This window comes from Harpia harpyja, chromosome 20 (genome assembly GCF_026419915.1).
Source record: "Harpia harpyja isolate bHarHar1 chromosome 20, bHarHar1 primary haplotype, whole genome shotgun sequence".
NCBI classification, from domain to species: Eukaryota; Metazoa; Chordata; class Aves; order Accipitriformes; family Accipitridae; genus Harpia; species Harpia harpyja.
Genome location: NC_068959.1, coordinates 17,568,544 through 17,586,504, shown reverse-complemented (window position 1 = coordinate 17,586,504; position 17,961 = coordinate 17,568,544). Strand labels below are relative to the sequence as shown.

General features: G+C 38.0%; 1 protein-coding gene across 3 annotated transcripts in view; it reads left to right on the top strand.

Moving 5' to 3' along the window:
- The window catches only part of SLIT3 (slit guidance ligand 3), a 537,543-nt gene that overhangs the window by 335,482 nt on the left and 184,100 nt on the right, over positions 1-17,961 (top strand). For all 3 annotated transcript variants that reach the window (XM_052816501.1, XM_052816502.1, XM_052816500.1), the window contains one exon: positions 9,626-9,767. In XM_052816501.1, the coding sequence (XP_052672461.1) occupies positions 9,626-9,767 (142 nt within the window). The remainder of the gene's footprint in view (positions 1-9,625; positions 9,768-17,961) is intronic.

The following is a 17,961-nucleotide window of genomic DNA, read 5'->3' as shown; positions in this document are numbered from 1 at the left end:
GCTAGTGCCGGGCAGTAGCAATTGCTCCTGACAGAACAGAGCGGTTTCCCTCCATGCAGTCCATCCCAGTTCATGCAGAGAAGGGCTGCTAATGGCCCTCAGTTTTAATGGTCACAAGAAGCTGGATAAACAAAGTGGGAGGAGGCGGCCTTTTTCTCTGTGTGTGTGTGTGTGAATGGTCACTTTCTGCTGTGCAGGATATCCTCATTGTACAGCTGTTTTATTGCTTTTAGAAGTGAGCTTAACCATTTCTTCTAACTTTGACTTCTTTCCAAAAGAGTGATCTATGAGTCATATTTGAGAAATAACATCTTTTTTCTCACTGTTAAGTTGGTTCATGCTTTTTGTGACCATCAACAGACCCAGTAAGTGCTCTTACAATGGAGTCTATGCAGAACTTTCAGTGTTGTATGACTTTAAAACCTTTTGGTAAAAATTGTGTTTTAAATTTGGCCTTAGAAAATTTTTGTGGAACTCCTATAGAATTTTTACCTCCTGTTGTAATTTGCTACCACAAACTAACATTGACATCTAGTCTAAATAAACATTTCAATACTGAGCATTTGTTAGTTGCTCCTCAAATGAAATCCTATAGGAGGTTTGGAGAGATACTAATTGCTATTTATCACTTTGCTTTCTGTTTCCATTAAGTTTCTTATTACAAATTTAAATTTACTCTAGCACTAGCAGTTATGTTGTTTCATACTGTAAGAATTTATTTCTTGAATTGCTTCGTATGTAAGGTGCCACATACGGTGGTTTTTTATTTGGGAGACCATCTTGCAAATCTGAGGGATAAATATGTATTTATTAAGGCACTTAATATTTCTTTGAAGACCAAAGCTGAAAATTGGCTTTAAATTACAGTAAATTTAGTTTTACTGTTCAAAAATGATATCTTATCTTCTCAATATAATTACCTTTTTTCTGGAATTCTCTTTTCCCCAAAGCAGTATGTGTAGCTCTTTAATGCTTATTTAATGATGGCAGGTTGGGATATAATTATTCAGACATTGAGCTTTTGAACCATTGCTGTAAGAATAATAACATGATTAGTTTTTACGTTAATGTCCAAAACCAGTGGCTTTTTTTATTACTATTATGTTGGTAGTATTTTGGTATACAATGGCAATGCATCATGGTGGTCTGTCCTGCCACAGATCAGTACCACAGCCTTGTTCTGAACTAGTTCACAGAGAGCAGTGATGTTAAATATGAAGGAACAGGGTTGACTCTGAGTATGTGGCCAAACTTTGTATGAAATCTGTAGACTTTTTCTGTTTGATACCTGTATGTGATTAGCAACACATTTGTGGGTACTCAAGCATAGAGCTGCTTATAAAAAGACTGCAGAATTCCATAGATGGCAAATACAAAGTTGCATACAGTCAATATCAGGTTCATGTGAATTTCTGTTTTATTGACCATGAAATTTAGTGATGTTATATAGTTGCATTAAAACTGTGGTGGGTTGACCATGGCCAGCTCCAGATGCCCACCCAGCTGCTCTCACTCCCCCTCCTCAACAGGACTGGGGAGAGAACAAGATCTGCTCCAGCACCTCCTCCCCCCCCTTATTCTCTGACTTTGCTACTGGCAGCGCTGTTTCTCACACTTTTTTCCTCACTCCTTACTGCCTGGCACCGTTTTGCACTTTCTCAAATACACTTTCACAGAGGCACTACCAGCTCCTCTGAGGGGCTCAGCTGTGTCCCGCAGCAGGGCCGCTGTGGAGCTGGCTGGAACCGGCCGGAACCGGTGGGAACCGGCCGTGCCTGGCACGAGGCAGCCCCGGCCTCTCCTCACAGAGGCCCCTGCAGCCTCCCTGCCAGCGCCGGGGCACTGACACCCCGTACCAAAACTGAAGGGATTTCCTGGCTCATTGAATTAATTCCTTGTAATCGCAGGCAAACGTGTTTAGGTCAGGAGGTCCGTAAGAATGTTATTCTGTAGGTTCCAGATACGAGAAAGAGCTTGAATAGATCAGAGGTCTCTTGCAAAAGACCAAAGGCAGCAACCCCAGCCTGTCCCAGGAGGAAGGCAAGAAAAGTCGCTATCGCCCTGCGTTCCTTAGCGAGTCCCAAATGCCAAAGAATTTGGTCCAAAAAACTCTGAGGTGGCTCTGGGAAGGGGATGATGCCTCAGTCTTCAGTCCTTGCCCACTTACCTGGAAAAAACTGTCTCCTCGCTCCAGATCTGGCCATTGGGTGAGCTTGTGACCAGGCTGGACCCCTCAGGTGTCATTGTCAGGACAAATGTCACATTCTGCCCAACATCCTCTGAATACCTGTGTCAATCTGTAATGCTTCTGACTGAAGTGAATCCCATTGTCCTCCTCTTCCTGCAGAAAGCAGCTTTTGTGCTGAGTCAGGGAAAGTCCTGTGTTAGCTGTGGCAGCACGTGGGGGCGTGGGCAGGCAGAAGCAAAGACAAACATGTAATCAAACAAAATCAAGTCATGTTTAAAACTCCTTTTCAAATACCAGCAAATCAAACCCCAGGGACTCAAAGCAAAGTCTTAAACTATTCCTATTCCTTCCATAACTTTATGAAACTTCATCGTGAAACAGTTCAGGTTCTTTAATGGATAACCTGTTTAGAAGGCCATTCCAGAACTATACTCCCTTCATAGGCTTACAATTGATCATGACCATTATCTATCATTTAACCTTGTACAGGTGGTATCCTTTCACTTAAATAATTTATCTTCCTCTTCATTTTTATGCTTGAATATATTTATAAGTTCAGTGTATTATTTCTGGACCTATTTTTAAATGTCACTTCATATGCACCTTCCAGACTGCTGATACAAATTGTGAAATTGCCATTAATGAGATTACTGTACATAGATGTCATTGGAACTGCAGAAACACTACATCTTTTAAGACTTTCTAGTAGCGTTATTTTTTTAGTCTTTAGCCTGTTTTAGAAGAGCAAATAGTATACAAACCCAGAGAACCAAATACATGCTAACAGCCTTCCTTATGGTACAATAGTCAGAAAGTTAAGTTCTGGCTGCTTTTAGGAGAAAATGCCTCTGTTGACAAGGCTAGAGAAAGACCTTCAAAGAAAGGCTCAGAGTGGTTACAGGGCATAGGAGACATTCAGATGCTGACTTTTCAATCCCTCCTATGGAAGACTTAGATGGAATAAATTTACCTGAGAGAAAAACAGCTTTGTCAAAATTTTGAGAGGACTCAAGTTGTCTCACAGATTCTGTTTTATTAATCCTTCAGAAGAACAAATCTACCTATTAAACCTCAGTTGTTAAAGGTGAGCCTGCTTCTTTGTTCTACTTTCTTCCATTTTGTTCAGAAGTAATCCATACAATTTTGTGCTATTATTGTTAATTAAATAATTGCAATATTAGTGCTTTTAGGATAAGACAATGTGAAGTAAGGTCGGATTTTCGATGGTGTTACTTTACTGATATATTTTGAAACATGCAAAGTAGGTTTTTGTAGAATAAAGTTCATTATGTTGGACCTTCCTTTCACTGCAATTAGATATTTCCTTTTTTATTCCTCCATATTTGTTTGTAAACCAATTGGTGTTGACTTTGCCTACAGAACCGTTGTGTTCATGTGCCATGAATTTTTAACAGATAAATTTACTGTTTGGGAATGTTCAGCAAAACAGTGAACTTGAATCAAATAATGAATATTCATGACTAGCAAATTTTTGCATACCATGAACTTGATGGTATTAACATCATCAATCGGGGGCTCAAGTCACTAATCATCAGTTCTTAATGCTGTGCTCAGCAAAAAGCTGTTGAACAACCATAGATGGAAATATTTGCATAAACCATTTACTGCACATTCCTGTAGAATAAACACATTTGTACAAATTTTTCTCCATTAGTGGAATATTTACCATCAATGAGGAATGTTAACTTTGCAGATAGTTAGTTGTGATTGACTTGCCCATATCTCTCTGCAGGACTATGCACACTCAAGTGTATTTTAATACTGGCATGCAAACACCAGTCAGGAGCAATACATCTGCTTTAGGTATCTTTTTGAGATTGTATTACTGGGAGTCTAAGGAAAACTGTAGCTCATGTAGTACTAATTGATTTCAGATGTCCCAGCATTGTAAGAAGTTCCAATGGGTTATCTAATTAAACCACAAAATGTCATAATATATCCACAGATCTGCGATACTTATAGTGTTTTGTTTGTTGATCAATAATTTCATGTCTGCTATACTTAAAATGATTTAAAGTCACCACAGATTTTTAACTGGCAAATCCTGTCAGATTTACCTTAAAATCCATTAATATTTTTTACAAGTAACTAACATTTTGCTGGTGGAAAATAACTGCTGCAAAGGCAATTGGATAGGTGAGGAGGTAATAAAGCACACTACTTAGTGTGCTGTAATTGGGTGTCAGTGCAAATGAGATTATTTAGTTTATTTAGTCATTGCAAAATTTATTTAAATGCCTGTGACATTTAAACTGTTCATTTATACACCATAACCATTCTATTCTAATTGTAATATCAGTCTATTTGCTGCTCTTAAAAGGCTAGAGGCCAATGAGATGCTTATTTGAAAAAAACACTTAATTTCTCTGTAAACTGCTGGGTCCTAAGGCTCTCCCCTCTCTCCTCTCTTCCCCTAACCCATAGCCTGAGACTGTAAAATAAAGTGGTGCAGGCTAATGGCATGCCAGATATTAACTACCATAATCACTGAGGCTGTCATTCCATTACATCAGGCACAAAAAGCATAGTAATTTTTGTTAATTGTGTTCCTATCCTAGCTTCCACATTTTGTTACTGTTGGGGTTTTTTTACAGCAAAATGTATAATTGAGTTGATGATTTTTATCTCTTATAGAAAAATATAATTAACATGGTGAACTAGTGCTGCTGTGTAACAGAAAAAATCTGAAATGACAAGATGACAGATAATAAGAACAACTTCAGAAGGGAAAGAATGTAAATGCAGCTGGCTTGTCTATGGCCATTTCCTTTTGTTGCATCCACACCATAAAGAGTTTACTGCTCTTGTGAAGGACACAAACAGGAATCCTGAAATATTTTTGCTTTTCCTGTGTCTTTTCTTTTGAAGAAGTATTGGCATCAAAGAAAAATTCATTTTTAGATTTCAAATATCCTTCTTTAGAGGGTGTATTACCTGGGGTTCTTGATCTATCTGTATGCTTATACTTTGCATACCTATGAAAATTATACCTAAATTTTAATTTTAAGAACTTTAAATTCCATAGCCTACCTAGACTTATTTTCTTGACCAGTCCTTTTTTTACCAGCTGTCCACAACTATACAAACATCTAAGTGATTAAACTCTCTTGGATTTTTTTGTGCTTTAATTCTATAGATTTGTTATGGAGCTAACAATAGACCCTCATTTAATTGGAGCAGTTAAATCCAAATCAGATTTGAAATTCTGTTTATAGCATTGTTCAAGAGAACTTCACCTTAACAGATGACTGTTTGTCAAAGAGCTGATGGAATATGTGCTAGATGCCTGTGGAGTGTGCATGTGTAATACAGTATTTTGTTCTTTGCAAAGGAAAAACATAAGCAAAAGCATTTGATAATAATGATAGCAATTTATGCACGAGGTCTTTTTATTTCATTAAAATTCTCAGAAATCTACAGTCTAGATCTACTTTTGCTCATGAAGAAGGAAGAAATTCACCAAACATAAAGGGCTGTATTCAGCATGGAATCAAAAGTATTTTTACTCTAAGCACAAAATGTCAGTAAAAAGTGGTAGGAGTACCGGGTATTTTGGGACACTCAGAGAATTCAAGCTTATAATGAGAAATTAAGTTTATAAAAATACTCCTTTTTCTGTCCTATTTTGAGTGAAATGAGAAAACTGATCACTCATTATATGTGGAAAATAAAGAGTCTGCACAAAGCCTCTTTCTTTACTTTTTATTTTACTTTACTTTCTTTCAGCATAAGCTGTTATTTTTTCATCCCATTTCACTTGCATCTGCGCTAAGAATAAAGACATAATATTGCTTTTTCTCTCTATTTTGACATCATGTACCTCCCTGATTAACTAATTGGTTATTTGTTTTACTCACTAGCCATAAATCAAAACTCTGTTCACATAAAAGTTCCTCCTTCATAGTGGAAAATCACAGGTAAATGGGTTTTGGTCCAAATTCAGGGCTTCGGTCAACTATGTATCAGGTGTTTGGAGAGGATCCGAAAGGCTTAGTGGGCATCACAAATAATGTTCTGATTTACCTGTTGGCCTTTCCATTCAAAAAGTTGCTGGAAAGTTCCATGATATTTAACTGAGTATGATATTAATTATCACCTTGTTACTGTTGCTGTCTGCTTTTTGTGCAAGGAAGACTGGTGTTTCTGTCTGTCTTCTCTCTTTTCAGAGTACTTTATATAATAACCTCCTTCCAAACCATTCCTTTAGTGTAGAGCATGCTGCAATACTGCGTCACACAAAATGTGGAGATGATGAGCTGAGTTCCACTGAATCTTCTACTGTTGATTTAGATGCAGTAGAGTCAGGAACAGGCTCTTGAAACTCCAACTGGCAATACGTCAGGTTTTTTTGATGTTGTGCCCTAATGAAAAGGGAGTGTATTACTGCTTCTCTAACCCACAGTGATATGTTGTAGTGTTATAACTGTGCAAAATGCATTTTCCCCTCACTACAAAGCCTCTTCAGAAAGCACATCAGATGTGTGATGATAAAGGGTGTGTGGAAGATTTGACCTTGCTGCCAACTTTCTTTTTGCCTCCCAGAGAGCAAGGATTGCTCTGAAGTGTTTCTTCTCAGTTAGATAATTTCTCCCTATCCCTAAAAGCTTGCAATAGCTCGTTTGCACTTCCCTCATTCCTCATTTTTGTTTTGGGTATTGCACCACAAGGTAGGCAGACAAAGAGAAAATGTAAAATGTATGTGATCAGGTTATAAGAACACAGCTTTTGTTATGCAAACGTAACAGAGGCCTGTGTGCATTTTGAGGCAATATAAGCTACTTTTGGAAGTAGTCACAGTTAAAATCTTGCAGAAACCTTAGACTTCATGAAAGGCAGAGCTGGCAGTGCTGTTGGTGATATGCAGCAGAAGTCCATTAATTTTGAAGGAAATCTATTAATTCACAATGATGGTATGTCTGCCCTGCATTTCTATAGCCAGAAGACAGACCCAAGAGAGCTGCTTGTGCTGCCTGTTATACATGTACATGTTTAACTAGTGAAGATTTTTTATATTTTTTTTTGTTTAGTTTGAATAGCTACAACTTAAATACTGTATTACACACATGGTCACATATGTAGACTATGTTAAGACAATGTCTAGTAAGATTTTGAAACCAGAACAAGTCAAAGTTCAGGTTGCCTGATAAACATGAGTTTGATTCCTTGGGCCATATGCATTAGGATTTAGATTTTAATTACATTATTGAATTATTTTTTTATGGTAGATTTTTGCCCAGTTGTTTCTGTAGGGTGAAGCTGCTCTAGTACTGAAACCAGCTCTGTGTTGAGATAAAAGACTGTTGCTGGTAAAATCCTTATCTGCACTGTCACAGGAGTTGGAAAGTGGGATATAAATGAGACAGGATATTTTAGCAAAGAGAAAGGATCATTAGGATCATCTCATGATGAAAGCAGCTGTGCACTCTCACAAAGAATGGATTTGACTCCTACCCATGCCACAAATGTCTTGTGAGACCCGTTTTTTTCAAGATGGTCACTACGTCTGAAAATCTGATTTCTGAATGCCTGAATTGGAGTTCTGAGGTCTGGTCTGCTAAAATACAGTTGCACACAGCTCTGATTATCATCAATGAAAACTATATTTAAAACACAGTGCTATGAAACCTACATTTTTCTCCTTCTGTCCTGACAGAAAGTCAGGTGATGACCCAATAAAAAAATTTCATACCCAATACTTTATTTTGGCAACATTTTGTACACAGTTGAAATGGTGATCTTATCCTGAAACTTGGCAGTATGCTTTAATATAAGGCAGCTCTCTCATCCCTGGCTACAAAATAATATTTAAAGGGGACGACCGCTTGCTTGAACTAGGGGAAATTCAGACAAAAAGAAACGAATTCACATTAGAATTCAATACATTTCTAACGGAAGGCATGATTTTGCAGTAACTGTCTTTTGCTTTCCAGAAGGTCTCCCTCTGCAAGTGTGAAGTCAGTCTGTAGAAGTTTTCAGCTGCCGTCTTTTCAAACTGTATCTGCCTTTCAAAATAACGATACTTAGAGGTGCCACTGAATGTCTTTCTGATGGTGACTTCTCATTGCTGTTTACAAGTCTTTGAAAATAGGAACATATGTAGGCTTGCTATACAAGTTGATGTTGTTGTGCGTAGTTAAGGGCTAAACCAGAGGGTATGTAGGCATAAATCAAGAGAGAAAATTTATAAGAATGTTGCATTGTTATAAAATTTTAATTGTCATAATGTTATTGGATTGCAAATTGTTGCAGACAAATATTTCTGGACTTCTTGTTACCTGCAGTTATAATTTATGAAAGTATCAGTCATGGGTCTTTTCCAAGACAAACCCCAAGAATGTACAGCTTTGTGTATAGTTTTCCATGTTTCCACATATATTTGTGATTCGACAATTATGATGTTTTAATTTTTCCAACCAGTAGACCAAATATGTTTTGTGATTATAATCTACTGTAATCTAGAAAAATACTAGTTTTCCCTGTTTCTATTACATTTTTGTCACTTCTTACCAACACAAGCCTTCACATTCAGCCCTCTGTGTCTGGTCAAAAATATACTTGGGGTTTCTTGTGTTACATGTACTTTGGAAACACGACTCACCATAAATTAGTCAATAATGCTACACCTTGATAACCTCAGTGTAGCAAAACCATTTTATCTATAATTGTATGTATGTATCAAAATTTTAAATGTAGGAATCATAACCATTTGAGTAAAATTGACATAATTACTACAGTTTCAAAAAAACTTAATGACACTTAATTAAAGCTGAATCTAATGGATTGACTAGAATGTATATAGAGGAACATGTTCATGCTGAACCTTTGCTCTGTAAGTAGCTTCTTGTCTTTCAGTGGAATTATTAGATTTCACAAGGATTTGAAGGTTTGAACTCACATTTTTCTAAATTCTTTTTGTGTTTCCATTAACTGCATTGTCTAATCTTGAAAAAACTAGCTTTATATTTCCAGTCTTTATGCCATAACATGTAACCTCATTTCAAAAACATAAGTCATCCTTGATGACAGTCTTCTCTCAGTATGTAAAAATACTCAAGGAGTGTTTGTGCAATGGAAACTTCTAGGCAAAGATAACTTTTGGAAATACTACTTGATCTTAAGGCTAATTTTTAAAGTCTTTGAATAAATTGATATGGCTGATCATGGAGGGGACCAAAGAAGTGTTCTTGAGAGAAAGAGATTGATAGAGTGGAGACTGAGGAAGAATAAGAACACAGTAATCTTTTTCACATTTTGTCTGCAGTTGATTTGTAGCACGGTATATTCACTGAATCCAAATAAATTATTACTTAATGTAGTAAAAGGACCCGGAAAACTCAGACACTGATGTATTTTGTTGTTAAAATCTCAGGCGATCATTTTTCAAGACTAACATTTAATGTTTTCATTATGCCTCAGGTCCCCAGTCTGAACCTCCATCGTGCAGTGCCAGTTCCATCACTTGCCCATCTGCCTGCACCTGCAGCAACAATGTAGTGGATTGTCGAGGAAGGGGCTTAACAGAAATTCCAGCTAACCTACCAGAGGACATTTGGGAAATGTAAGTGCCAATGTAATGCACCATTCTTTTCCATGTCTCTCCATTTTTAGTCCATGTCATAGCCCCCTGTGTGGAAGAAAGGCACATGTTTTGAAAACTGTTCTGAGCAGTTACCAGGTATATTGTAGTTGTCCTCTTTGCTTTTGTTCTTTTGATCTAAGGGCTCAAATCATTCTTTAATGTAAATTAAGATATTGTTTGAAGTTGCCCTACCCCAAACCAAGATGAAGTTCTTGCCGTGTTATGTTCAGATTGTGTTTACATCTGACAAATCTGGGATTACAGTTCGATAGTCAGGAAAAAGGAAATACACAGCCCTTTTTTTTTAAATTGAATTGTTTTATTTTTAGTTGGTGAATTGCACAAGAGGTGGAGGGTTTTCTTGTTAGCTTGGCAAGATGTATTTGTGATGAAGTGAAGTATGACATCAGAACACATTGTCCTTGGTGATTTTATCTTCTATTTCTTGTCTCCCAAATTTTGTTACTCCCAATTCTTTAACACTTTTGTGACTTTTTTTGTGTTGTGAAATCAGATACTGGTTTTACGGACTTATTTGTCTTTACTACTTTTAGGAATTGTAATCATCTATTTTTGTGTCCATGACTTCATACTACTGTGGTCCTGAAATACAGCTACATTAAACCAAGTTGCTTTTGGTTAGTCCATAGGGAATGCAGATCAATTCTTTTCCTATTTAGGTGCTTGTCTTACAGAGGTTACTGACATCCAACCAGCTTTTACAGTCTACATAGTATGGATTCAAATGTGTGTATAGTCACCGGACTCATTCAGCTTCTCGTTGCTGTTAGAAATACTGCTTCACAGCAAAATTCACTAGGATAAAGCATAAGTTGAATTGCTCAAATGTAGCCTGGCCCACTGTGTTATGCCAGGAATGTGACAGTTATGGCCAGTGAAGATGCTGTGCTATATTGTTTGCTGGCAATCTGCTCTACACCACCACTCCTCTAAGTCACTTTGTCATTTGCTTTTATAATTTAAGATTCATCTCAAATTTGTTTGGATTGCTATCAGTACAACAGTTCAGAGGTAGCTTATGCTTGATTGTGCATCCCCACAGAAAAAATATATTAGAAATGAAAAAATAAGCTTAGTAAGTGCAAAGAATAAACAACATCTGAAAATTATCATTGTTGACAACGTATCTAGAGCATGTAAAAATGTTTACAGGAAATATAAACTCTTATGCAAGCTGTTCTGAATGCCCATTACCTGCTTGCTTACCTCCTGACAAAGTTCAGAATGTATTGGTTGTGGTCATTTCCAGTACATTGTGGCACACAAATTATGCATGTAATACTTGTTTTTCTGTGCATGAAAGTCAGTTAAAATTATCCTGAATATATAAATTGTGTTTGACATACTATGAATATTCAATGTTTAGTCCTGTTTCCAATTCTGTCAGATGGAGTACAAATTTTCAGGAGTGGCTGGAATGGTTCAATAATAAGAGACAGAGGATGAAATTGGTCCAGACTTGATCACAAATTAGGGTTGGGCTAGGAGAACTGTAAAATTTTATTTTGTAGTGTTGAAAATGCCAGCAGAAATCAGGTGATCTTTGTGGCTCCATGCCAGAGTCACATGGAGAACAGTATCTGCAGGAAGGCTGAGATTGGTGTGCTCCAGCACTATCCTTACAGCAGTGCACCTCAGTATGAGAAAGTAAGTGAAAATGTTCACCTTTAGTGTGGTTATAATAGCATCGAGTATCCAAGTCCTGTCTCTGTTTTGATTGCTCCAGTCCACAAATGTAGCCCCTGTAACCTGTAGTAAAAGCAACTTAGAAGATCTACTTAGAAGAGCAGAAAGTGAAGAAAGACTTGGAGAGCCTTTAAGTTAGATGGTGAGGTAGTGCGTCAAGATGCACATAACATTTTAAGAAACTTTCATAACCTGGAGGTTATAAACCTTCTAGATCCATAGAATACCACAAAAAGCTCTTAGCACACTGTTTAATGATTTAGATGTCAGACTTCTTGTATTTTAGGCAGTACTTATTTGAGTCTTCATCTGCAGATAAACCTCTTGAATTGTTCTAATCCTGCACATACCCTTTGCAATTCACAGGCACTTCAGGTGGGAGTAGTTCTGCAGAACTTCAGAGTGTAACCCTCAGGAAAACATTTATTGCTCCCTTTCTGTGCAAATCGATCCTGTGAAGATTTCATTTTTATGGAATATATATATTAAGAAATTTAAGTAGTCCTATCTATTTATGCTGAGGGTGGTGAAACACTGGCACAGGTTGCCCAGAGAGGTGGTAGATGCCCCATCCCTGGAAACATTTAAGGTCAGGCTGGATGGGGCTCTGAGCAACCTGATCTAGTTGAAGATGTCCCTGCTCATTGCAGGGGGGTTGGACTGAATGACCTTTAAAGGTCCTTCCAACCCAAACTGTTCAATGATTCTATGATTCTTTCTGAATAAGTCTTAATGAGTGACATCGCTTCTATATGGTTTTTCCTACTGGTAAAATGGTGTTTTCATTTTGTAAAAGTGCTAGTAAAAAAGAGCAATTAACCTTATATCCAAGGGCATATTCTTACACAGAGTAAAGGATATAGTCATATAGCAAAATGTTTCTGGAAAGATGGAAGAAACTGCCATAGTGTTTTCCCAGAAAAAATCCTGACATAAATTCTTTTGACCAAGATAGCCATTCTGGTTTATGCAGAAGTCTGTCATACTGCTCACAAATTCAGTTTGTCTGAGGCTGCTCTGGGCTTATTCAACATGAAATCCATCCAGAGGTCTAGTTCCAGCTACACATGGAATAATGACTGTCTTTTGATTTGCCGTGATAGGCAGAATAATACTCTTTTGCTGTAATGTTATAGCAATCGGGCCAAGTAAATTCTCTCTATGTGCTGCAACCCACATTTCTTGCTCTCACACAGCAATACTGTTGGGTTTTTTTCACTTGCCCCCATGGTTGGCATTTAGTCAGACCCTTTTTATAAAAGGTGGCTACGTAGTGTTGCTGCCTGAACACTTCTTTCTGGACTCTGTAATCCTCTGATCTGATCCTCGTAATCTTTGAGAGATCTAACTCTTACTAGAGATGAGATTCCTCCTATGGAATATGGGGTAGGGACAAACTACATGGCTGGGTTGCTACTACATAGATCCTAAGGGATATTACTTGAGATGATGTATTTTTCGTTCAACTGTTTCTTTTCTATCTAGCATTGTAAGTACTCATTTCACTAAAATACATTTCCCCCTATAGACTGTAGTCCATTCATAAAATTTATATGATAGTATTAAAATGCTGTGCCTACCTCAGTTCCACTTGGGGCATTTCCAAGTTCCTTTGCTTGGTTATTAGTTGTATTCAGTTACAGCTTTCTAGTTTTTGTATTTCCCCTTAACTCAGTATGTCTTTGTAAGCCAAATTGTATCCGATAAGAACCCTTGACTGACAAACTGTTCTACAAAAATGAAACACACAGCTGTTACTCTAACATGGTTATTAAAGGTGACCTACATTTCACTCTGTGTTTCAGTATTAATTAAAGATCTTTTACTCAGCCTTGCTGCCTTTCTTCATTAACACAGGCAGGCAGAACCTTCTCTGACAAAGCTGCCAACAAGGCCTAAATTTGTTTTGTTGATAAAAACCTGTCACGAAACAGGCAGCTCGCTCATCACGGAACATAAAACAAGCATCATACACCACTAATTTTCCCTTGCTGCTGACCTCTGCCACATGTGACTTAGAAGTCTGTTGTGTTACTCTATTACAAATCTCCCTGAGGTGCATTATCCTGCAGGCCCTCATTGCAAGAATGTTTATTATTAAATAAAGGAATTTAGGAAAGCTAGAAATCTGTATCCCAGCCTTGCTTTTTCATAATTTCATAAAATAGGTAGCTAGAATGTACAGAATGCAATTCATTTTTTTTTAAAAGCTTCTTGTTCAGTGGGGATCTGACATCAGCAGCCAAATTGACTGAGGAAAAATGAGTTACAAGAAACTGAAGCTGAGGACTACAGACTGTGTGTTGAATGTTATAAAAGATTCTCTGCTTACAAAGTGGTTCTCTTGTGTTTTTCAGAGGAGAAATGAACAGTGTGTGTTATAGAGAAACACATAAGAATAGGTACAGAAGAGTTTTGCATGAACACTTGGATGAAAACAAAAGTCATTAAGCACCTGGAGGCATTTACTGAAAAAGAAATACCAGAACAAATATGGCTTGATGGTTTGCTGGTAAATGAACAATATAGTCATTTCACTACATTGGAACAGCATCTACAATAAAAGGAGAAGTTTGCATTTATTTAGAAAGGGTGAGAGAAAATGCATGCAAGATAAATAGGGAACATAGTGTGAATGCAGGATAGACTTCACCTTGGAGGGATATAGGGTGGGAGGGATGACCTACCAACTAGTAGGAGACAGTCTCCAAAGAATCTGTTTTTCTGATCGGACTTGGTCGCAACCTCACAACCAGTGCCTGTCAGACTGAATGACAGCTCAGCCCATAAAGACAGCAAAGCCAGGATATAGTAGAGACCTGTTAAATCCAAAGCTAACAGCTGTGCTTGCGAGAGTCCCTACCCTGCAGCTTGTGGGAGCTTGGAAGTGTGTTGTGAGAAACACGCTTGCCACAACAGTGGATTTCACTCAGCATGTGGTTTGGGCTGTTGTTGGTTCAGGACATTAGGCTGCGTGGATCTAAGCTCTGGTGCTGTCTGCCCATTCTCAATCATTAGTGTTTGGCTGGTTTATGCCAGGGAAAGGACAGCTTTCCTGCACTTGCAGATGTGGGACACTGGGAGTAATGGCATTGCTAGCCCTGTCTGTACTGTTTCAACCAGTATTTGCTTCAACGTGCTGCCTGCCAGGTTCGTTTGGTGCCTTCCAGTACTGGAGAGTGATCAGTAACTCTGTATTCATCTTTTCCCCACCTCACTACGCTTTTCCTCTGTCCCTTCTTTAGAATGAAGTTTTCATGCTGTTTGTCTATCTCAGACTGATCTACTTCATTTTTTTATTTATCACTGCGAACAAGGCTGTATTTTAGGATATTAATTCTCGACAGCTTTTGTCTGAGAATTTGGTACACCTGAAAACAGTAGTGCAGGGACTACTACTTCTGCCTTTGTGTTTTATAAAAGTTTGTGTAAGATCTTTCTGAGTGAAAGTAGGGAACAGCCCCCCAAAGGCTGGCCCTCCTGCTGCTGTCTGGTCCGGAGTGCATGGTGGAGGGTGCTCACACTGTGGTGCCCAGAGGCAGGCAGGCTCCTGGGCTGCCAGAGCAGCAACCGCTGGCACTGGGCGCTGCTTCTCTGAAGGATCTTCAAATTGTGTAAAAGAAGGATTTGATTAATTGCTAGTGCTAAGGGCAGGATTGTGGGTTGGGACAGACACTTGAGAGAATAAAGACTAGCTGGGCCCAGTACAGAAACTGTTGGGAAAAGAAGGCTGAACTCAAATGAGGAAACAACAGAACATATGCTGAGAAAGATTGGGAAGAAAGGAAATCAAGACAAGTTGATAAAAGTGCTGAGTCTGAGAAAGTGAGGAATATCTGGTGATAAGACCTGAGATTGCTGGGAGTGAGCCTGGGACACAAGCTCTGCAGGGTGGGCTTTGGGATGTGGCATGGATGGGGGCTGGGACACTGGGTGGCATGGATGGGGGCTGGGCAGGCTCTGGGACCAGGACAGAGTGGCGCAGGTGAAGATGGAGCTGAGGAGTCTCTTCCCACCAGAAAATACATGTATCTTGCAGAGCCTTCCTGCCTTGTCACTGTGTACTTGAGAAACCCAAGAACATTTTATATATCTTTGTCCCGGTGCACTAGTGACCATCTATGCAGAGATAAGCTATTAGACTACCTAGGGATTTACTGTTTTAACTGCTGCTGTTCCACTTAGACATCAGTGCAGAGGTCTGGGTGGTGTACTTTTGTTACACGTGAGTTTAGCTGTGATGGAATTAGTTATTTCAGCTTTTGGGTTTGAACCACTAAATTAAATATATTATTAATAAAGTAAAAAAAAAAAAAAATTAGAAAATGCCAAAGTTAACGTTTGTAGCTGCAGTCTTCATTCAGTGTTTTTGTATATATTTGTTGTGGTATGCACTTTAATTACAGCATAGTCTCATGTTGCTGTTAAAAGACTGGATTCATTTCTTGTTGTCTAGGGATGCATCAGGCTTCTGTGTGTATACAGGATTTGTTTGTTTGTTGCAGAAACAGGAAAATTCTCAAATGGGGACTTTGGGGAAGACAATCTCATGAATGCTATTCCGAGAATTGGATTGCATCTCTTCTTGCCAGTGGTTTTATTAATTGATTCTGGGCAAGTGACTTGCATAAACTTTTCATGGGTGGTCACTAATGATGTAATCCTCAGTTTCTGGCTGACTCAGCTGAGATATTCAGAAGTGCTGAGGACTCACAGCTGCAGCAAAAGTCAATAGGAGCTGCGCTTTGAACACGTTGTGCTGTGCAACGCTAATTACTTTGAAAAGCCAAGTCCCAATCATCTGCAGGCTTATAAATCAAACTCCAGAATCTGAAGTATATCCTTAGATCTTGAAACTGCTCTTAGATTTCAAACCTGTGCTTTTTCATATCAAGCTTGCTTTATCACTGTTACTTAACCTTTACAATACTCTCTGTCTGGTGAGATTAAGAGAAATATAATCGTATAAACCAAGAGTAATGCTGGATAGGATGTATATAAATCAGAAACGAGGACTTTTTGTTTAAATGCTAATGTAATTGCTCCAGACAGAGTAAAGAGGCTGACAGTCCCTCAAGGAAAAGTGCTGCTTAGGCACCCATATCTGGTGAGATAGTAACCACAGCTTCCCGTCTGGCTTCTGAGCAGAGTAAAATAGGATGGCAGCCCTTCTACCAGCATCTAGGTTTGGCTTAAGGTCAGTTTTGAGTCACTTGTTCTACATTGGTTTAGTTTATCATTCTCACTATTGATAGCTGAATTGGTGACTGATGTTTTTGTAGGTATGAGTAGTGCTTGATTTTGGTGCTTAATTTCTACTCTTAGGAAAAATGCTGGAGTTTGAGCACTAAGGAAAAATCTAATGCACTTAACTGTTGGTTTTCTCATGGTTCTGTCAAAATGAAAACAAACCTACTTTTCTGCAAGAGAATCACTTTGAAATGTGATGTTCTACTTGTTCCACCCTTAATTAATGCTTTTCTGACAAATTTAATATTTAGAGAATTGCTGTCATGAAGGTACCACTGTGTTGGGCAGTGTTGCGGACAGACCTGTAGATAGAGATGTTTGTTGCTTTTGTTGCTTCAGTGATTCTCTTGGGAAGAAATTACCTTCTCTGTTCTTCAGTACCTGTAGGAGTGTGTATTATAGCAGAGCTGGGACTTCCTGTTATGAATCTTGATGAAGCTTTTGTGATTTGAGGAAGGTGATCAACAAATTCTGGGCATTTAAATTACTGGTATGTTCAAAATCAATTTTCCACTGCTTAAAATAAAGTCAGAAAAGCTATTATAAAAAGATTAAGCACTGGTAACTATTTATTGTAATAAAATTAATTCTTTCTTATATAAATTATAAATTAACTGCACCATAACAATTTCATATATGTTAACAATTGGCTTTGAAGTTCTCAGCTTCTTAAAGGCAAGAGTTTTTTCTTTTTTCAAGAATATAAGTGTGTAGAAACTATAAACTTTGGGGATAGAGGAATGACAGTTCTGCATTTAACATTGTTCTTCCTCCTAAAAGAAAATTATAATAATTTTCCCAGGGTTCCAGTAAATACTGTAGCTGAAGCCAGCATAGTATTTTTGAACACTGTAATAAATGTTCCATAATTGCCTCTGGTGGCAAGTTCTTTGGCTAGGGAATCAGGTTGGCTCCTGTAGTTGAATCATATATATGATTTTCATTCACTGCTGTAAATTGGCTCTGGACAGCTTCACATGTCAAATTTGACTACTATTTTCTGGATCTCACTAGGCAAACTGTCATTCAATCCTTGCATTCAATATAAAAAAGAAGTTTCTATTGTAAGGCCAAAAACATGTAGAAAATCTTCTATTCTATGAGGGCAAGACACAAAAATAATAAAGAAATAATAAAGAAAATATTTTAGATTGAGAGCCAGTAGAGAAAATATAAATATATGGGAAATGTTAAGAATAAAGGTGTTTTCTGTGCT